The sequence below is a fragment of the Chiloscyllium plagiosum genome, chromosome 2, assembly GCF_004010195.1.
Source record: "Chiloscyllium plagiosum isolate BGI_BamShark_2017 chromosome 2, ASM401019v2, whole genome shotgun sequence".
NCBI lineage: Eukaryota > Metazoa > Chordata > Chondrichthyes > Orectolobiformes > Hemiscylliidae > Chiloscyllium > Chiloscyllium plagiosum.
In genome coordinates, this window is record NC_057711.1 from 92,943,240 (window position 1) to 92,966,082 (window position 22,843).

The following is a 22,843-nucleotide window of genomic DNA, read 5'->3' on the forward strand; positions in this document are numbered from 1 at the left end:
CTACCCCTCGGGTCGCAAGCCACATTCCTGATGAAGGGCTCTTGCCCGAAACATCGATTCTTCTGCTCCTCAGATGCTGCCTGAACTGCTGTGCTTTTCCACCACCACATTCTTGACTCCATATAGATCATGTCTACCACTCTGCCATCATCAATCCTCGTTACTCCTTCAAAACACTCAATCAAGTTCATGAGTCATGACAAAGCCATGCTGACTATCCCTAATCAGTCCTTGTCTTTCCAAATACATGTACATCCTGTCCCTCAGGATTCCCTCCAACAACTTGCCTACCACCGATGTCAGACTCACCTGTCTATAGTTCTCTGGCCTTTCCTTACCGCCTTTCTTAAAAAGTGACACCACGTTAGCCAACCTTCAGTCATCCGGCACCTCACCTGACTATCCATGATACAAATATTTCAGCAAAGTGCCCAGCAATCACCTCCCTAGCTTCCCAGAGAGTTCTAGAGTACACTTCATCAGGTTCTGGGGATTTATGCACTTTAATGCATTTGAAGACATCCAGCACCTCCTCCTCTGTAATAGGGACATTTTTCAAGATGTCATCATCCAATTCTATACCTCCTGTGTCCTTCTGCACAATAAACACTATTGCAAAATACTCATTTAGTATCTCCCCTATTCCGCAGCTACACAATACACTGCCATGCTGTTTTTGAGAGGCCCTACTCTCTCGCTCATTACCCTTCTGTCCTGAATGTATTTATAAAACCCTTTGGATTATCCTTAACTGTATTTGCTAAAGTAATTTGAAAGGTCCTGGGGAAAATTGATGTACAGAAAGATCTAGGTGTTGTTGTCCATTATTCCTGAAGGTGGCAACACAGGTCAATAGAGTGGTCAAAAAGGCATACGGCATGCTTTCCTTCATCTTGTATTGAGTACAAGAGCTGGCAGGTCATGTTACAGTTGTTTCAGACTTTGGTTTGGCCACATTTGGAATACTGTGTACAGTTCTGGTTGCCACATTGCCAAAAGGATGTGGATGCTTTGGCAAGGTTCAGCAGAATGTTGCCTGGTATGGAAGGTGCTAGCTATGAAGACAGGTTGAGTAGATTAGGATTATTTTCATTGCAAAGAAGGAGGTTGAGAGGGGACCTGATTGAGGCCTACAAAATCACGACAGGTGTAGATGGGGTGGATCAAAAGAAACTTTTTCCCCAGAGTGAAGGACTCAACTACAAGGGGTCATGAGTTCAAAGTGAGATGGGAAAAGTTTAGAGGAGATATGCATGGAAAGTTTTTCACGCAGAGGGTGGTGGGTGCCTGGAATGCGTTGCCAGTGGAGGTGGTAGGGGCGGGAACGGTAGCGTCATTTAAGATGTATCTAAATAAGATACACGAATGGTCTGGGAGCAAATGGATACAGAAAATAGGTGACAGGTTTAGATAGGATTGGTGCAGACTTGAAGGATCAAGGGCCTGTTCCTGTGCTGTAAGGTTCTTTGTTCTATCTCATGTCCCCTTTTTGTCCTCCTGATTTCCCTCTCAAGTATACTCCTACTGTGTTATACTCTAAGGTTTCACTCGACCTCGCCTTCTCTATCTGACATATGCTTCCTTCTTTTTCTTAACCAAAACCTCATTTATCTCGTCATCCAGCATTCCCTACACCTACCAGCCTTTCCTCACACCCTAACAGGAATATACTGTCTCTGGACTTTCGTTATCTCATTTTTGAAGGCTTTCCATTTTCCAGCTGTCTCTTTACCTGCAAACATCTGCCCGCAATCAGCTTTTGAATGTTTTTGTCGAATACCATCAAAATTAGCCTTCCTCCAATTCAGAATTTCAACTTTCAGATTATTCTACCTTTTTCCATTAATATTTTAAAGCCCCAAACTGCTCCCCCACTGACAATTCAGTCACCTGCCCTGCCTTATTTCCCAACAGTAGGTCAAGTTTTAACTTCTCTAGTAGGTACATCTGCGTACTGAATCTAAAAATTTTCTTGTACACACTTCCTCTCCATATAAACACTTAGACTGGGACTATTGGGTCTATAATACAATCGCAGCAAGGTGATTATCCCTTTCTTATTTCTCAGTTCCACCCAAATAACTTCCCTGGATGTCTACCCAGGAATATCCTCCCTAAGTACAGCAGGAATGCTATACCTTATCAAAAACGCCATTTCCCCCTCCTCTCTTGCCCACCACTCCTGCCCAGCCCCCAGCCATCCCAGCATTTGTATCCTGGAACATTAAGCTGCCAATCCTGTGCATCCCTGTTTCTGTAATTGCTATGATATTCCAGTCCCATGTTCCTAAGCGTGCCCTGAGTTCATCTGCCTCCCCTATTAGGCCTCTTGCATTTGAAGTAAACGCAGTTTAATTTATCAGTCCTACCTTGTTCTCTGCTTTGTTCTTGCTTGCCCCAACTATTTGACTTGCTCCCTTTCCCAACTTTACCAATGTTTTTGAAGATAATAACTAAGTGAAATTGTGTCTCATTGGAACTCATTAAAACTGTAGTTAGGTTCTTTTAAGACCTTAGCTTTTTTGAAAAAAATCTTAAAACATTATACCATCCAAGTTTAAATATTTACTTTGCTAAATTCCATTGGTAAACGTAAGCTTTAGATCGAAGGAGTACATATGAGTTCATAGTTGTGGACAGTGAAAGAAAAAGCCATAATCTAAGTCTGCTGGAATTGTGGGAGACAGGAAAAACAATCACGAACAGATATCAGGAAACAAACAAACCACCAATCAAGTCACACTGGAAATTATGTTAATTATGATCTCGCGATGCTGACAGGCCCGGGCAACAAATGATAAAACGAAATAATGTTAGAACAGTTTTAAATTATGTCTTAATACGATGCAGTTTTAAATATACATTTAGACAATTCGCAAGTGACTCAGCATTACCGTTGCTAAGAGGTACAAGACTATTTCAATTTCACCCTTGTGGCCAGTACAAATTAAGCTTCCAATGGTTCCTGGGCAGTCTGCTGTACACGTTGTTAATTAACACAAGTTACGAGCTAATTTATTCACATTTAAATTTAAAGTAAGTCGTAGATTTATAAGTGTTCTCTGCCCAGACAGCGATCTTCAACCGCCAATATAATTCAGGACTGCTGCCTGTGCATAGCTGGGAGAGACTATTATACCAGAACATCAGTGGAAAACAAAACTAATGCATGCGACATTCACTGTGAAGCAAACCACAAGACTAAACTAAAAACATGGAGAAACTTCGAACACATGCACCCTCACTTTCTCAGGATTTGTAGCGTTAGGTCAAACCTGGACGCATTTTCAATAACGGTAACTTGCTGGAGCGGTTTCTCACTACATCACGTGCAAATGATCCAGCGAGTCAGTATTGATACACATTCCCCTGTCTCTGCCGCAATCCCAAGAATCCCTATCCTAGGTTGATTCCTTATCCCGAGAACCCAGGTTTACCTTGCTACGCGCGGCCATGCCACTTGTCACTCCAATGTATACGTATAGGTGCTGCTCAAGGACAAACTATCGTACAATCTTGTCGAAATCGCAATTTTGCCAAGTTATTAGTCAGACCCTATAAGAAGCCATAATCCATAAATATTGCATTTGTAAGAGAGTCTAAGTGTTAGCAACACCTGGAAAATGAAATTATATATTTCAAATGATTATTCTAAGTTTGTTAACATTTTTCTAAAACACCTCAAAAACGAAATGTTAATATTACAGAGGAGGTGGTGCTGGATGTCTTGAAACCCATGAAAGTGAATAAATCCCCAGGACCTGATCAGGTGTACCCTAAAACTCTATGAGAAGCTAGGGAATCAATTGCTGGGCACCTTGTATCATCAATAGTCAGGGTGGCTAACACAGTGCTACTATTTAAGAAAGATGGTAAGGAAAAGCCAGGGAACTATAGACCAGTGAGCCTGTGGTGGGCAAGTTGTTGGAGGGAATCCTGAGGGACAGGCTTTACATGTATTTGGAAAGGCAAGGACTGATTAGGGATACAGTCAAGATTAGAGTGGTGTTGGAAAAGCACGGCAGGTCAGGCAGCATCTGAGGAGGAGGAAAATCAATGTTTCGGGCAAAAGCCCTTCATCAGAAATCAAGGATAAAGATAGTCAGCCATGGCTTTGTGCATGGGAAATCATGTCTCATGAACTGGATTCAGTTTTTTGAAAAAGTAACAAAGACGATTGATGTAGACAGAGCGATCGATATGGACTTCAGTAATGCATTTGACACGGTTCCCCATGGATAGCAAGGTTAGATCTCATGAAATGCAGGGAGAACTAGCCATTTGGATACAGAACTGGCTCAAAGGTAGAAGGTAGAGGGTGTGGTGGAGGGTTGCTTTTCAGACTGGGGGCCTGTGACGAGCTGTGTGCCACAAGGATCACTGCCAGGTCCACTATTTTTCATCATTTATATAGATGATTTAGATGTGAACATAGGAGGTGTAGTTAGTAAGTTTGTAGTTGACACCAAAATTGGAGGTGCAGTGGACAGCAAAGAAGGTTGCTTCAGAATAGAATAGGATCTTGATCAGATGGGCCAATGGGTTGAGGAGTGGCAGATGGAGTTTAATTTAGGTAAATGTGAGCTGCTGCATTCTGGAAAAGCAAATCTGAGCAGGACTTACAAATGATATATCCTGGGTAGTGTAGCTGAACAAAGAGACCTTGGAGCGCAGGTTCATAGTTCCTTGAAAGCAGAATTGCAGGTAGATAGTATAGTGAAGAAGGCATTTGGTATGCTTTCCTTTATTCGTCAGAGCATTGAGTGTAGACGTTGGGAGGTCATGTTGCAGCTGTACAGGACATTGGTTAGGCGACGTTTGGAATATTGCATGCAATTCTGGTCTCTTTTCTATCAGAAGGATTTTATAGAACTTGAAAGAGTTCAGAAAAGATTTACAATGATGTTGCCATGTTTGGAGGATTTGAGCTATAGTGAGAGGCAGAATAGGCTGTGGCTGTTTTTGCTGGAGTGTCGGAGACTGAGGGGTAATCTTAAGAGGTTTATAAAATCATGAGAGGCATGGACAAGATAAATAGACACGGTCTTTTCCCTGAGATGGGGGATTCCTGAACCAGAGGGTAAAGGTTCAGGGTGAGAGGAGAAAGATATACAGCAAAAGGGAACAAAGCGGCAACTTTTTTACATAGAGGGTGGTGTGTGTATGGAATGAGCTGCCAGAGGAAGTGATGGAGGCTGGTACAATTATAGCATTGAAAAGGCATCTGAATGGGTTTAGAGGGTTACAGGCCAAGTGCTGGCAAATGCAACAAGATTAGGTCCGGATATCTCATCGTCATGGAACTGTTGAACCAAAGTGTTTCTTTCCATGCTGTACATGTCTATGACTCCTGAAGTAGGAATAAGGCATCATTCAACTCTTTTAGAACAACATGCTTGTCAGTTAGGCCATGGCTGATCTACATCTAAAACATTCATCCACATGGTTCCATAATTCTTTTCACCCTTACCTAACTAGCGATATATCAATGCCAGTTCTAACATTTTCAGTTGACACAACCATCTGGTCTGTGAGATGTGGTTTCTGGCATCACCCTGAATGCCTTAATTCTAATTTTAAGATTGTGCGTCCTTGTGCTGGATTCCTCTAAAGAGAAGTGTTTCTCTCTATGTTCTCCGACAAATCCCTGAAATAACAATATAATCCATAAGCTTCTAAACTCAAGAGGACGCTTAGTCTATGAAACATTTTGTTTTAGAGCAGTATGTCAATAGTCCGACGAGGGAAGGGGCCATATTTGACCTGGTACTGAGGAACGAGCCAGGATAGGTGGGAGAAGTTGCGGTGGGGGATTTCTTTGGGAACAGTGACCACAATTCTGTAAGTTTTAGAAAACTCGTAGATCAAGAAGAGAGTGGTCCTAAGGGAAGAGTATTAAACTGGGCCAAGGCCAATTATATCAAAATTAGGCAGGAGCTTGGAAATGTGGATTGGACACAGCTATTTGAAGGGAAGTCCACATTTGAGATGTGGGAGGCTTTCAAAGATAGGTTGAAGATAGTGCAGGATAGGCATGTCCCATTGAAGGCAAAGGATAGGAAGGGCAAGATTCGTGAACCTGGGATGACAGGAGAAATTGTACGACTAGCCAAGAGGAGAAACGAAGCAAACATAAGGTCTAGGCAGCTAAGAACAGAACAGGCCCTGAAAGAATATCAAAAGAGTGGGACAAGTCTTAAACGAGGAATCAAGCGGGCTAAAAGGGGTCATGAAATAGCTTTTGCGAGTAGAATTAAGGAGAATCCCAAAGCATTTTATTCTAATATAAGATGCAAGCGGGTAACGGAGAAAGGATTGGTCCAGTAAAGGATAACGAAGGAAGGCTGTGTGTCGAACCTGAGAGAATGAGTGAGATTCTGAATGATTACTTTGCATCAGTGTTCATTGAGGAGAGGAACATGATAAATGTTGAGATTAGAGATAGAAGTTTGATTAGTCTGGATCACGTTGACATAAGTAGGGAAGATGTGTTGGGTAGGCTAGAGGTTATTAAGGTGGACAAATCCCAAGGACCGGATGGGATCTATCCCAGGTTGCTGAGAGAGGAAATAGCTGGAGCCTTGACAGATATTTCTGTGGCATCCTTAAATACAGGAGAGGTGCTGGAGAACTGGAGGGTTGCTCATGTTGTCCCCCTGTACAAGAAGGGTAGTAGGGATATTCCGGGTAACTACAGACCAGTGAGCCTGACATAAGTTGCTGGAGAAGGTACTGAGGGATAGGATCTATTTATATTTGGAAAAGAATGGGGTTATCAGTGATAGGCAACATGGTTTTGTGCAGGGGAGATCGTGCCTTACCAACTTAATAGAGTTCTTCGAGGAAGTGACCAAGTTGATACATGAAGGAAGGGCTGTTGGTGTCATATACATGGACTTTAGTAAGGCGTTTGATAAGGTTCCCCATGGTAGACTAATGGAGAAAGTGAAGTCCTATGGTGTGCAGGGTGTTTTAGCTAGGTGGATAAATAACTGGTTGAGCAACAGGAGACAGACAGTAGTAGTTGAAGGGAGTTTCTTGAAATGGAGAAAGGTGTCCAGTGGTGTTCCACAGGGGTCAGCGTTGGGCCACTGTTGTTTGTAATATACATAAATGACCTGGAAGAGGGCACTGTTGGTATGATCAGCAAGTTTGTAGATGACACGAATATTGGTGGAGTAGCAGAAAGCATAAGGGACTGTCAGAGAATACAGGAGATATAGACAGACCAGAGAGTTGGGCAGAAAAGTGGCAGATGGTTTTCAATCCAGACAACTGTGAGTTGATGCATTTAGGCAAGACTAATTCTAGAGCGAATTATACAATGAACAGAAGAGCCTTGGGAAACTTGGGAAAAGTTGATGGGCAGAGAGATCTGGGAGTGCAGGTCCATTGTATCCTGAAGTTTGCTGTACAGGTGGATAGTGTGGTCAAGGCGGCATATAGCATGCTTGCCTTCATTGGACGGGTATTGAGTATAAGAGCTGGCAAGTCACATTAACATTGTCCAAGACATTGGTTCGGCCGCGTTTAGAATACTGTGTGCAGTTCTGGTCGCCACATTAACAAAAGGATGTGGATGCTTTGGAGAGAGTGCAGAGAAGGTTTACGAGGATGTTGCCTGGTATGGAAGGTGCTAGCTATGAAGGGAGGTTGAGGAGGTTAGATTTATTTTCATGAGAAAAAAGGAGATTGAGGTTTACAAAATCATGAAGGGTCTAGACACGGTGGATAAAGACAAGCTTTTTCCCAGGGTGAAGAATTCAATAATGAGAGGTCACACTTTCAAGGTGAAAGATGGAAAGTTTAAGGGGGATACACGTGACAATTACTTCACACAGAGGGTGATGGGCATTTGGAACGCGTTGCCAACAGAGGTGGTAGCGGCAGGCACGGTAGATTCATTTAAGATGTGACGGGACAGATGCATGAGTAGGAGGGGAGCAGAAGGATACAGGTGCTTAGGAATGGACCAACTGATTTAGACAGTACATTTGGATCGCCTCAGGCTTGGAAGGCCCCGAAGGGCCTTATCCTGGGCTGTAAATTTTCTTTGTTTTTGTTCTTTAGTGTCATCTGCAAATTTACTAACCCATCCTTCTATGAGAACATCCAGGTCATTTATAAAAAAATGACAAACACTGGCCCCAAAACAGTTCCTTGTGATACATTACTTGTAACTGAACTCCAGGATGAGCATTTCCAGCAACCACCACCTTCTATCTTCTTGCAGTTAGCCAATTTCTGATCCACACCGCTGAATCACCCTCAATCCCATGCTCCATATCAAATGCCTTACTCAAATTCATATATACACATCAACCACTTTACTCTTATCCACCTGTTTTGTCACCTTCTCAAAGGACTCAATAAGGTTTGTGAGGCACGACCTACCCTTCACAAAATCGTGCTGATTATCTCTAATCAACTTATTCCTTTCTAGATGATTATAAATCCTATCTCTTATAACCATTTCCAACACTTTACCCACAACCGAAGTGAAGCTCACTGGTCTATAATTACCGGAGGTGTGTCTATTCCCCTTCTTGAACAGTCTTCTGGCATGATTCCTCTCGATAAGGACAACATAAAGATCAAAGCCAAAGGTTCTACAATCTCCTCCCTGGCTTCCCAGAGAATCCTAGGATAAATCCCATCCAGCCCAGGGGATTTATCTATTTTCACACTTTCCAGAATTGCTAACACCACCTTCTTGTGAACCTCAATCCCGTCTACTCTAGTGGCCTGTGTCTCACTATTCTCCTTGACACGTTGTCTTTTTTCAGTGTGAATACTGACGAAAAATACTCATTTAGCGCTTCTCCTATCTCCTTTGACTCCATGCACAACCTCCCACTACTGTCCTTGATTGGCCCTAATCTTACTCGAGTCATTCTTTTATTCTTGACATACCTATAGAAAGCTTTTTCTTGGGCTTTCCTTGAGCCTACCTGCTGACGACTTCTCATGTCCCCTCCTGGCTCTTCCTTGCACTCACTCTAGGAATTTCCTCACTAATTTGCAACTCTCAAGCGCTCTAACTGAACCTTCACGTCTCATCCTAAAATAAGCATTCTTCTTCCTCGTGACAAGAGATTCAATGTCTTCCATAAACCACCGCTCCCTCACTCAACCACGTTCTCCCTGCTTGACAGGTAAGTAAGCAGTAGCTGTTCCTTGAATAAGCTCCACATTTCTATTGTTCCCAATTCCCTGCAGTTTCCTTCCCCATCCTATGCATCCTAAATCTTACCTCATTGTATCATAATTGCCTTTCCCCCAGCTATAATTCTTGTCCTGCAGTATATACCAATCCCTTTCCATTGCTGAAGTAAACATAACTGAATTGTGGTTAATATCACCAAAGTGCTCACCTCCCATCAAATCTAACACCTAGCCGGGTTGATTAATGAGTACCAAATCTAATGTGGCCCTGCCCCTTGCTGGCCTGTTTACATACTGTCAAGAGACACTCCTACAATGTTGGACAAAAACTGACCCATCTAAAGTACTCAAACTATAGCATTTCCAGTCAATATTTGGAAAGTTAAAATTACATAACGTACAATTGATTACCAGTTTACAGAAACAATTAATGTTTCAAAAGCTAACATCAAAGGAGTTATTTTACAACATAGTTGAAATCAACATACAGTAAATTTTTATAGAAGTTTATAGAATTCCGAAATATCCTTTAGGCCCAACAGGTTCATACTGACTCTCAGAAGAGCATCTCACCCAGACTTACCCTCCTACTCTAATCCTGATACCCTAATGTAATGGCTAATCCACCTAACCTGCACATCCCTGGACACTATGGACAATTTAGCATAGCCAATCCACCTAACCTGCACATCTTTGGACAATGGGAGGAAACAGAGCATCCGGAGGAAACCCCCAAGAGAACATGCAAACTCCAAGCAGACAGTCACTGGAGGCAGGAATTGTACCCACTGTATTCACTGGCGCTGTGAGGCAGCAGTGCTAACCCACTGAGCCGCCCCTCAGATAAAGGTATGGTTGTGTTACAGAGTCATTGAGTCATAGGGATGTACAGCAGAGAGACAGACCCTTCAGCCCAATTCGTCCATGCCGCCCAGATGCCCTAACCTAATCTAGTCCCATTTGCTAGCACTTGGCCCGTATCCCTTTAAACCCTTCCCTTGCATATACCCATCCAGCTGCCTTTTAAATACTGTAATTGCACCAGCCTCCTCTTCCTCTAGCAGCACATTCCATACACGCATGAAAAGGCTGCATTTAAGTCCCTTTTACATCTTTCCCCTCTCACCCTAAACCTATGCCCTCTAGCTCTGGACTCCCCTATCCCAGGGAAAGACTTTGTCTATTTATCCTATCCATGCTCCTCATGATTTTTAAATTTCTATAAGGTCAACCCTCAGCCTCTGACGCTCTAGGGAAAATAGCCACAGCTTATTCATCCTCTCATTATAGCTCAAATCCTCCAACTCTGGCAACATTCTTGTAAATCCTTTCTGAACCCTTTCAAGTTTCACGCTATCCTTTGGATAGGAAGGAGACCAGAACTGCACACAATATTCCAAAAGTGGCCTAACCAATGTTCTGCACAGCCACAACATGACCTCTAACTCCTATACTCAATGCTCTGACCAATAAAGGAAAGCATATCGAATGCCCTCTTCACTACCCCATCTACCCGTGACTCTACTTTCAGGGAGCTATGAACCTGCACTCCAAGATCTTTTTGTTCAGCAACACTCTCCAGGACCTTACCACTAAGTATATAAGTCCAAATGCTATTCCAAAATGCAGCACCTCGAATGTATCTAAATTAAGCTCCATCTGCCACTCCTCAGCCCATTGGCCCATCTGATCAAGATCTTGTTGTATTCTGAGGTCACCTGCTTCACTGTCCACTATACCTCCAATTTTGGTGTCATCTGCAAACTTACTAACTATACCTCCTACATTCACATCCAAATCATTTATATAAATGTCGAAAAGTAGTGGACTCAGCATCAATCCTTATGGCACACCACTGGTCACAGGCCTGTAGTCTGAAAAGCAACCCTCCTCCACTACCCTCTGTCTTCTAGAGCCAGTTCTGTGTCCAAATGGCTAGTTTTCCTTGTAATCCATGAGATCTATCTGTGCTAACTACTCTACTATGAGGAACTTTGTTGAAAGCCTTACTGAAAAGATAGAACACCTACTTGCAGAGCACTTCAGAGAACATCTCCGGAACACCTGCACCAAACAACCCCAACGCCCCGTAGCCAAACCATTCAACTCCACCTCCTGCTCTGCCAAGGACATATCAGTCCTGGGCTCCTACATCACCATACCTTCACCACTCGATGCCCAGAGGAAGAACGCCTCATCTTCCCCCTAGGGACCCTCCAACCACACATCATCAATATGGACTTCACCAGTTTCTCATTTCCCCTCCCCCCACCAGTTCAGACCTTCCAACTTGACACAGCCCTCATGACTTATCCTACCTGTCCATCTTACTTCCAACCCTCCTCTCTGACCTATCACCAGTACCCCCACCTCCATGCTAGCTATGAAGAAAGGTTGAGTAGGTTAGGTTTATTTTCATTAGAAAAATGGAGATTGAGGGGAGACCTGATTGAGATAGAGACAAGCTTTTTCCCAGGGTGAAGGATTCAATAATGAGAGGTCACACTTTCAAGGTGAGATGTGGAAGGTTTAAGGGGGATACACATGGCAATTACTTCACACAGAGGGTGGTGGGCGTTTGGAACGTTTTGTCAGCAGAGGTGGTACAGGCAGGCATGGTAGATTCATTTAAAATGCACCTGGATAAATGCATGAGTAAGTGGGGTGTAGAGGGATACAGATGCTTAGGAATTGACCGACAGATTTAGACAGTACATTTGGATCGGCTCAGGTTTGGAGGGCCAAAGGGCCTGTTCCTGGGCTGTAAATTTTATTTGTTTTTAATACTTCAACCACGGTATTATTCTGGTTAGGGGATCGGTTTAGCTCAGTTGGCTGGACGATTGGTCTGCCCAGCAGTGTGATGCCAACAGGGTGAGTTAAATTCCCATCACTGGTTTGAGGTGACATGAAGGATTCTCCTTCTCAAGTTCTTCCCTCGCCTGAGGCCTGGTGACCCTCAGGTTAATTCAGCACCAGTCGCTTCTCTCTCTAATGAGAGAATAGCTCCTATGGACTGGTAAGTCTATGGCAACACAACAACACTTCTCTATTGTGCAACCTACTCTAATGCCCAAAACTGCACCGTACTAGATTTATAGACTTGCCGGCTACTGTTCTCTCCTCCAGGTGTTACGAATAAGTGTCCGATAAAGTCAGCAGATTATAGTCCAACATGATTATAGTCCAGATTATAGTCCAACATGACCTATAACCTGGTGTTAACATAGAACATAGAACAATACAGCACAGAACAGGCCCTTCGGCTCACGATGTTGTGCCGAACTTCTAACCTAGATTAAGTACCCATCCATGTACCTATCCAAATGCCGCTTAAAGGTCGCCAATGATTCCGACTCTACCACTCCCACGGGCAGCGCATTCCATGCCCCCACCACTCTCTGGGTAAAGAACCCACCCCTGACATCTCCCCTATACCTTCCACCCTTCACCTTAAATTTATGTCCCCTTGTAACACTCTGTTGTACCCGGGGAAAAAGTTTCTGACTGTCTACTCTATCTATTCCTCTGATCATCTTATAAACCCCTATCAAGTCACCCCTCATCCTTCGCCGTTCCAACGAGAAAAGGCCGAGAACTCTCAACCTATCCTCGTACGACTTCCTCTCCATTCCAGGCAACATCCTGGTAAATCTTCTCTGCACCCTCTCCAAAGCTTCCACATCTTTCCTAAAGTGAGGCGACCAGAACTCCACACAGTACTCCAAATGTGGCCTAACCAAAATTCTGTTGAGTTGCAACATCACTTCATGACTCTTGAATTCAATCCCTCTGCTAATGAACGATAATACTCCATAGGCCTTCTTACAAACTCTATCCACCTGAGTGGCAACCTTCAAAGATCTATGTACATAGACCCCAAGATCCCTCTGTTCCTCCACCTGACTAAGAACCCTACCATTAACCCTGTATTCCGCATTCTTATTTGTTCTTCCAAAATGGACAACCTCACACTTGGCAGGGTTGAACTCCATCTGCCACTCCTCAGCCCAGCTCTGCATCATGTTGTGTGATTTAGGACTTTGACCAGCCCAGTCCAACACCGGCACCTCTGTCATGTCCGATAAAAACTCGGCCTTAATCTTCACCGAGCCAAGTTTGTAGGGTTACTAGTTAACAGTCTCCTGGCGCTGTTCCAGGCTAAATGCCCTGTGAAGACCGCGCCATACCCATAAACTTACCGGTTACTGTGTCCCCGCCTCCTGGCACTCTGAATGAGAGTCCGATAAAGACATTGCGCAAGGTTTGTCGGGATGCCGGTGACTGTGTCCCTGCCTACCTCCTGGTACTGAGTACCATGTAAAGACACGACCCAGATCTGCACGGTGCCAGATCCTACTGATTACTCTGTCCTCGCCTCCCGGTTGCTGTCGCTCCGAGATAAGATTCATGTCAAGAGTCAGAATTTGTCCTAGTTTCTATGGACTCCTGCTTCACAAACAAAATAATCAAGCAACGAATTTATGCTGCTGAGTTAAGTATGTTTTTTTAGATTACATTACAGTGTGGAAACAGGCCCTTCAGCCCAACAAGTCCACACCGACCCGCCACCCACCCATACATTTACCCCTATACCTAACACTACGGGCAATTTAGCATGTCCAATTCACCTGACCTGCACATCTTTGGACTGTGGGAGGAAACCGGAGCACCCGGAGGAAACCCACGCAGACACGGGGAAAACGTGCAAACTCCACACAGTCAGTTGCCTGAGGCAGGAATTGAACCCAGGTCTCTGGCGCTGTGAGGCAACAGTGCTAACCACTGTGCCAACGTGTCACCCACCAACTCTGCACTTATAAAAATAACTAAATTTCAATTGTAGCCGAAAACAAGTCAAGTGACAAAATATTGCTTGTCACAAAATGTGCTAGAATTCAGTTGCATTCACATTGAGAAATCTTTGGAAGTTCATCTCTGGTTCGCTTCCTCTGCGTTGCATCGTGTGCTCCATTAAAAGGAAGATGTGGAGGTGCCGATGTTGGATTGGGGTGGATAAAGTTAAAAATTACACAAGACCAGATTGTAGTCCAACAGGTTTATTTTGAAAGTACAATCTTTTGGAGCATTGCTGCTTCGTCAGGTAGCGAGGGGAGAAGAATCATAGGACATAATTCTGTGTCCAGTAATCCTGCTCCACACGCTACCTGAGGAAGGAGCAGTGCTTGGAAAGCTTGTACTTATAAATAATTTGGAGGTAGCGGTGTTAGACGGGGGTGTACAAAGTTAAAAATCACACACAACACCAGGTTATACTTCAACAGGTTTAATTGGAAGCACTAGCTTTCTGAGCGCTGCTCCTTCATCAGGTGGTTGTGGAGTGCACCATTATTGTAAGACAGAAATTATCGCAAAAGTTTATAGTGTGATCTGACTGAAAGTATTCGTTGAAAAATACCTTGATTGTTAGTTAAGTCTCTCACCTGTTAGAATTACCATGTTAGTTTCACTTCTTTCATATGTAAATCGTAAAACTTTTTTAAAAAGTTAGATTCTCAAGTGAACTTTAACAATTGGTGTCAGCCCAGATAATGTGTTAGCCCCCGTGTGCTGCTGTTTGTGCCATAATGTTTAGACTGATTCTAATCTAAATAGTGAATGAACAGAATCTTACATGGATTCATGCAGTTTTTGAGCAAAGTACAATGTAACTCTGCAAGTACAAATTCACTCCTCAAACGTATGTGTGTATGTGTGCATGTGGGTTTGGGTGTGTGTCAGGGGGTGGGCGTGGGGAGTTGTGAGTGTCTGTGAGAGAGAGCATATATGTGCATGTGTGAGTGTGAAGGGGTCTAAGTCTGTGGGAGGGTGCATATGTGAGTGTGGAAGTACCTGTGTCTGTGTGTGTTTGTGTGTATATAGGAGTGTGTGTGTATGTGTATAATGCAATGGGGTCACCTGCAAGGTCCTGATTGAGGCCATCCTATGGGTACCGAACTTAGCTATCAGCCTCTGCTCAGCCACTTTTCGCTGCTGTTTGTCCCGAAGTCCGCCTTGGAGGATGGTCACCCGAAGGTCCAAGGTCGAATGTCCAGGACTGCTGAAGTGTTCTCTAACTGGGAGGGAACATTCCTGTCTGTTGATTGTTGTGTAGTGTCCATTCATTCGTTGCCGTAGCCAATGCTTGGTTTCACTAATGTACCATGCCTCCCGGCATCCTTGCCTGCAGTGTGTGAGATAGACAACGTTGGCTGAATTGCCAGAATACCTGCCACTTACACAGTGGAGTGGGAGGTGTCCCCACACGTAATGGTGGTATCCACATTCACTCTCTGACACGCCTTGCAGCGTCAACTAGGGTTGTATGGAGCTATCCTGAAAGCCGGACAGTTTGCTACAAACAATGATCTGTTTGAGATTGGTGGTTGTTTAAAGGTGAGCAGTGAAGGTGTGGTAAAGTTCTTGGTGAGGTGCTAATCCTCACTGATAATGTGTTGCAGGCCCAGGTGCTCCTACACACACAGACACAGGCACACCCACACTCTCACATGCACCCTCTCACAGACTTAGACCCCTTTACACTCACACACACATACACACTCTCTCACAGATACTCACAACACCCCCCCCCCCCCCCATACACACACACACAAACCCATATGCACACACACACTTATACATTTGAGGAGTGAATTTTACTTGCAGAGTTATATTGTACTTTGCTCAAAAACTGCATGAATATATGTCAGAGTCTGTTAATTCATTTTTTAGATTAGAATCAGTCTAAACATTATAGTATAGATTAGAGTGCTGCTGGAAAAGCACAGCAGTTCAGGCAACATCCAAGGAGCAGTAAAATCAACGTTTCGGGCAAAAGCCCTTCATCAGGAAGCCTACTGCTATATCTCCTACAATCCCATTCCTCCACATTTTGTACAATAGGCTAAACATTATAGCACACAGGGCACTAACACCTTCAGTACATTATCTGGGCTGACACCAATTGTTAAAGTTCACTTGAAAATGTAACTTTTTAAAAACATTTTGCGATTTTGCGAAAGAAGTGAAACTAACATGGTCATTCTAACAGGTGAGAGACTTAACAAACAATCAAGATATTTTTCAATGTATAATTTCAGTTACATCACACTGTAAACTTTTGCTATAAATTCTGTGTCTTACAATTGTGTTCTCCACAATCACCTGATGAAGGAACAGCACTCAGAAAGCTAGTGCTTCCAATTAATCCTGTTGGACTATAACCTAGTGTTGTGTGGATGTTTAACTTCTAAATAAACCCGTTGGACTATAACCTGGTGCTGTGTGATTTTAAATTTTAAAAGAAAGAAGTAGACCTATAAGTGTTTGTTACAGTGCATGCACACCATTTAGATATGGTCAATTTGATATGGATGATGATAAATTGGTGCTAAATTGCCCATCATGTCCAGGGATGTGCAGGATAGGTGAATTAGCCATGGGAAATGCAGGATTATATGCCTGAGTGGGATGCTCTTTGGAAGTTTGCTGTGGTCTTGAGGAACAAATGGCCTGCTTCCACACTGTAGGCATTCTATGATTTCATCCAGGTGAAGACTTAGATTGCTTAAGGATCAGAGTGAATGACCAGGGGATTGATAAATAGAGATATATGACTGTGCTTAGAATTAGAATGATAATTGTGCTTACACAGTAACCAAATCCTCGTCAAAACCAACCTTGGGAAAGTGTGTAGTGCTGAATTACCATGATAACATTTGGGTTTGAAGGATTACATGGGACTGCTAGATGGTACCATTACAAGCTGTACGGGCTGCACCTGTACAGCACCAAAACTAATATCCCAGGGAGAGTAATCGTCAGTGTGATTAGAGAGGGTTTAAACTAAAATGGCAGATGGCTAGGAACCAATTGCCAAATTTCCTTGGATCCCATGCACTCTGACTTTGGCAATTAGTTCCCCATGCAGGACCTTATCGAATGCCTTGCTGAGGTCCAAGAAAACTATGTCAAGAGCATTGCCCTCGTCGGCACACCTGGTCCGTTCTTTGAAAAATGTAATCAATTTTGTCAGAAATGACCACCCCATAATAAAACCACGCTGACTGTTCTTCATTAATCTCTGTCTCTCCAAATGCAGATTGATTCAGACCCTCAGAATTTCTTCCAATAGTTTCCCCACTACTGTGCTTAGCCCTGGAGTTTCCTTAATGATCCCTTGCTGAGTTTTTGAATAAAGGTACCACACTGCCTGTCTTTCAGTCCTCCATTGTCTTTCCGTCAGGTGCAGCCCGTACAGGTTGTACTGGTACCATCTTCTTCAGAACTAGTCCCCATGTTCCAGGAATCTGAAATCCTTCCCTTTGCAACATCTCTCCAGCCCTGTACTCATCTGATTAATCCTGCTATTTCTACTGACGCCTCGTACCTAAAAGGCTTACTTTATAATTTTCATTCTAACTTCCTATAAGCTGCTTGTAGATCTCATTCTCTTTTATTACCTATGTCTAGCCATTCTGCGACATTATTGACCTTAGCATGCAGGAGGTAACATCTCATCCTGAAATCTCACTTGCAGCCACAGAAATGCCTATTTCCCTTACAAGTGACCACCTCACCATTTACAATGGCATTCCCACATTGCAGCTAATTTGTCTGTTGCTTCTTTCCTCTAGGAGAAAGTGAGGACTGCAGATGCTGGAGATCAGAGCTGAAACCTCCACATTATACTCTAACAATAAACTTGTTCTAAATGTAAATGAGAGATGCCTGTATTGAGAAATTTTACCAGGTGTTAGGCAAAATGTAAAGCAGATATTTGTTTGGAGAAATTGTATGCAAAATTATTCTCTTATCACTGAGGTGAATGCATTTATGATGATTTATGACAGTTATTCATTTACTTTGGTAACTCTCAGTTGTCATCATTAATTCTGCAAAGGAATGTTGTTGTTTTAGAAATTATGATCATTCATAAGTTTTGTTCAGAAGCAGTTTGTTTATTTGTGCATCCACCTCTCGAGAACAATTGGCCCAATTAGATTCTAATTCTGTGATGGTGAGTGTGTCTGGTGGTGGGTCTGCTGCCCCAAACTAGAATTCAGAACTTGTCAACCGCTGAGAGAAAAAAATCCTTAAATGTCTTAAATGAGCAACTCCATATTTTTAAATGATGACCCTAACTGTCGATTCTCCATCTGTAGAAAACATCTTTTCCACCTAAACCTGGTCAGTATAAATTCCTTACTTTTAGGTTCAGTGTTCTTCACTTCCTGGAGGCAGTCGGAGAGGTCATGAGGTTACATATTTGGGTAATTGCTTTACCCAAAACACTACTCTGGGAGTGTCTCCCACCCATCATCCTCCTCTAACCCCAAAGAAAAGGTTCTGTGCGCCAGATTGGTAAAGTGGCAAGTGTTTTGTGTTTCATTTCAGCAGTCTATTTGGGAATTTCGAATAGTGGGAATGGAGATTAGGGCAGTTGAATGTTCCTCCTGCAGTGTGTGGGAGGTAAGGGTCACCACTAGTGGGAAGTGCAACCAACTCCAGCTCCTTGAGAACCGTGTTAGGGAGCTGGAGCTGGAGCTGGATGAACTTCAGATCATTCAGGAGGCAGAGGAGGTTATTGAGAGGAGTTACAGGGAGGTAGTTACTCCACAGCTAAATAAAGAAGGTTGCTGTCAGGGTTAGGTAAGGGAACCGGCAGATAGTACAGGGATTTCCTGTGGCCATTCCCCTCAACAACAAGTATACCATTTTGGATACTGTTGGGGGGGGGATGACTTTCTAGGGGTAAGCAATGGGGCACAGGTGTCTGGCACAGAGTTTGTCCCTGTTGCTCAGAGGGGAAGGATGAAGAGGAGCAGAGCTTTAGTCATTGGGAACTGCATAGTTAGGTGAACAGATAGGAGGTTTTGTGGGAACGAGAGAGTCTCATGATTGGTGTGTTGCCTCCCAGGTGCCAGGGCTCGTGATGTCTCTGATCATGTTTTTGGCATTCTTGAGGGGAGGGGGAGCAGCCCCGAGTCGTGATCCACATAGGTACCGATGACATAGGTAGGAAAAAAGGTGGGGATCTAAGGCAAAAATTCAGGGAGCTTAGAGCTAGAACAAACAAAATTGTTACCTCTGGTTTGTTGCCCATGCCACATGCTAGTGAAGCGAGGAACAGGGAGAGAGTGGAGTTGAACACGTGGCTGCAGGGATGGTGCAGGAGGGAAGGTTTTGGATTCTTGGATTATTGGAGCTCTTTCTGGGGAAGATGGGACCTCTACAAACAGGATGGTATTCACCTGAACCAGAGAGATACCAATATCCTGTGTGGGGAAATTTGCTAATGGTCTTGGGGGGTTTAAACTAATGCAGCAGGGGGATGGGAACCTGAACTGTAGTTCCAGTGTACAGGATGTTGAGGGTAGTGAGGTCAGGGATAGCTTTACAAGGTTGCGAGAGGGCACCGGCAATCAAGATGTTGGTTTGAAATGTGTGCACTTCAATGCCAGGAGCATCCAGAAAAAAGTGGGTGAACTTGTAACATGGGTTGGGAGACGGATGAGCTATCGATCTAAATTCTAACAAAGTTCTGTTACCCCAGTGATAACCTGTATCAATCTATATTCTTAACACAGTGTTATAAAAATCTGTTACGTCCATAAAAATACCTCTCAATCTACAACCTAATACAGTGTAATAAAGGTTCGTTAGACCAGTAAGAAACCCTATCAATCTACAACCATAACACAGGGTAATAAAGCTCTATTACAGCAGTATAAACCACTATTATTCTACGCCCTGATGCAGGGAAATAAAGTTCTATTGCAACAGCGATAAACCCTATCAACCTACAAGCAGATGCTGGAGATCAGAGTGTGGAGCTGGAAAAGCACAGCAGGTCAAGTAGCATCCAAGGAGCAGAAAAATCGACGTTTCGGACAAAATTCCTTTATCGGAAATATACAATCCTGATGAAAGGCTTTTGCCCGAAACATCGATTCTCCTGCTCCTTGGATGCTGCCTGACCTTCTGTGCTTTTCCAGCACCACAATCTCGATTCTATCAATCTACACCCCAACGCAGGGCAATAAAGCTCTGTTACACCAGAAATAAATGCTACCAGTCTGCACTCTAACACAGTGTAATAAAGCTCTGCTGCATCAGGTAACGAATCCAATTAATCGACATACTAACAACATGAAATAAAGCTCTGCTAGACTAATACTAATCACCATAAATCAACACTCTAACTCAATGTAATAAAACTCTGAAACCAACATCATAAAGCCTATCAATCCACACTCTAACACAGTGTAATAAGGATTTGCTGCACCAGTAATAAACCACATCAATCTACACTCTAAAAATATCTAATAAAGCTCTGTCACGCCAGTAATAACCCCTTATCAATCTACAGTCAAAAAGTGCGCTGCTGGAAAAGCGCATCAGGTCGGGCAGTATCTGAGGAATAGGAGAGTCAACGTTTTGGGCATAAGCCCTTCATCAAGTATGTGCAGTCCTCGTTTTCTCCTATCAATCTACACTCTAACACAGTGTAATAATGATTTGGAGATGTCGGTGTTGGACTGGGGTGTACAAAGTTAAACATCACACAACACTAGGTTATAGACCAACAGGTTAAATTGGAAGCACACAACCATGCTCCACATACTCCACAACCACCAAAAGCTAGTGCTCCAAAAGCTAGTGCTTCCAAATAAACCTGCTGGGCTATAACCTGGTGTCGTGTGATTTTTAACTTTGTAAAGTGTAATAAAGCTCTGTTACATCAGTTTTAAACCATATCAATCCACACTCGAACAAAATGTAATAAAGCTCTGTTAGATCTGTAATAAACCCTATAAATCTACACCCTAACACAGGGCTCTAAAGCTCTGTTACATCAGCAATGTACTCTCTAAATTTACAGTCTAGCACAGTATCGTATAGCTCTATTACATCAGTAAAAATCCCAACAATCTGCACTATAACAGAGTGTAATACACTCTGTTAAACCAGTAATAAACCCTATCAATCTCCACCCTAACACAGGTCAACAAAGCTCTGTTACACCAGTAGTAAACACTATCTATCTGCATTTTAACAGATGGTAATAAAGCTCTGTTACACCGTATAAAACACAAACACCCTACCCTGTAAAACAACATGATAAAGTTCTGCTACACCAGTAATAAACTGTATAATTCTTTTCGTTAACACAATGTGATAGATCTCAGTAAAACTAGTAAGAATCCCTATCAATCTTTACTCTGAAACATCTAATAAAGTTCTGTTACACCAGAAATATACGTAGAGCAGTGTAATAAAACTCTGTTACACCAGTCATCAAACTGAACACAATGTGATACAGCTCTGTTACATCAGCAAAAATACCACTGAATTTACATTCTAACACAGTATCATAAAACTCTGTTACACCAATAATCAACTCTATCAATCTACACTCTAACACAGTGTAAGAAGGCTGTATTACAGCAGTAATAAATAAAACGAGTAATGCACCCTATGAAGCTCTTTTGCACCAGTTATAAACCTTATCAATCAACACTTTTGCACAGTGTAATAAAGCTCTGTGACACCAGTAATTATCCCTACCAATGTACACTCTAACACAGGCTCATGAAGCTCTCCTACACCAACAATAAATGCTATCAATCCACACTGTAACACAGAGTAATAAAAGCTCTGCTATGCCAGTAGTAATCTCTCTGAATCTTTATTCTGAAACATATTCTTCAGCTCTGTTACATCAGTCAGCACCTTATCAATCTACACCCTACCAAAGGATAATAAAGCTCCCCGACACTAATGATAAACGCTGTCAACACACTCTAAGACAGTATAATAAAGTTATGTTACACATAGCAATAAGCCCTATCAATCTGCACTCTAACACAATGTAATAAAACTCTGTTACATCAGCAATGAACCCCAAACATCTACAAGCTAACTAAGTGTAATAAAGCTGTGCTAGACAGTAATAATCATCATCAATTCACACTCTAAGACATATGATAAACCTCTGTTATACCAATAATAAATACTATTTATTTATAAATGCAAGGTTTTGCTGCAGTTCTACCAAGACCCTGGTGAGACCACACTTGAAATATTGTGTCCAGTTCTGGTTAACCTATGATAGGAAAGATACGGAGGCTTAGAGAGGGTGCAAAGAAGGTTTACGAGGATGCTGCCTGGACTAAAGGGCTTTTCTTACCAAGAGAGGTTGACTAAACTTGGACTTTTCTCGCTGGAGAGAAGGAGGAAGAGAGGTGTCTTGGTTGAGGTATACGAGGTAATGAGAGGCATGGATAGAGTCAATAGCCAGAGACTTTTCCCCAGGGCAGGATTGACTGGCATGAGGGCTCATAGTTTTAAGATATTAGGAGGAAGGTATAGAGGAAACGTCAGAGGTAGTTTCTTTAAGCAGAGAGTGGAAGCAGAGTCACTAGGGACATTTAAGTGACTGCTGGATATGCACATGGACAGCAGTGAATTGAGGGGTGCGTAGGTTAGAGTATTTTGTTTTAGATTAGGAATAATCCTCAGCACAACATTGTGAGCTGAAGGGTCTGTTCTTTTCTATATTCTATGTTCTATCAATCTGCACTCTAAAACAGTGAAATAAAGCTCTGTTGCACCAGTACTAAATCTCTTAATTTACACTCTAACATAGTATGAAAAGCTCTGTTATACCAGTAAT

General features: G+C 42.9%; 1 protein-coding gene across 2 annotated transcripts in view; it reads right to left on the reverse strand.

Annotated features, from left to right (window-relative positions):
- Positions 1–3,530, reverse strand: part of lyrm7 (LYR motif containing 7) — a 40,693-nt gene extending 37,163 nt beyond the window's left edge. The window contains exon 1 of one of the 2 annotated variants that reach the window (XM_043714296.1): positions 3,438–3,530. In XM_043714296.1, the coding sequence (XP_043570231.1) occupies positions 3,438–3,455 (18 nt within the window). In that variant the 5' untranslated portion in view covers positions 3,456–3,530. Of the gene's footprint in view, positions 1–2,569; positions 2,669–3,437 lie in introns of those variants that run through there. The other variant, XM_043714306.1, reaches the window with a different exon arrangement.
- Positions 3,531–22,843: the final 19,313 nt, after the last annotated feature.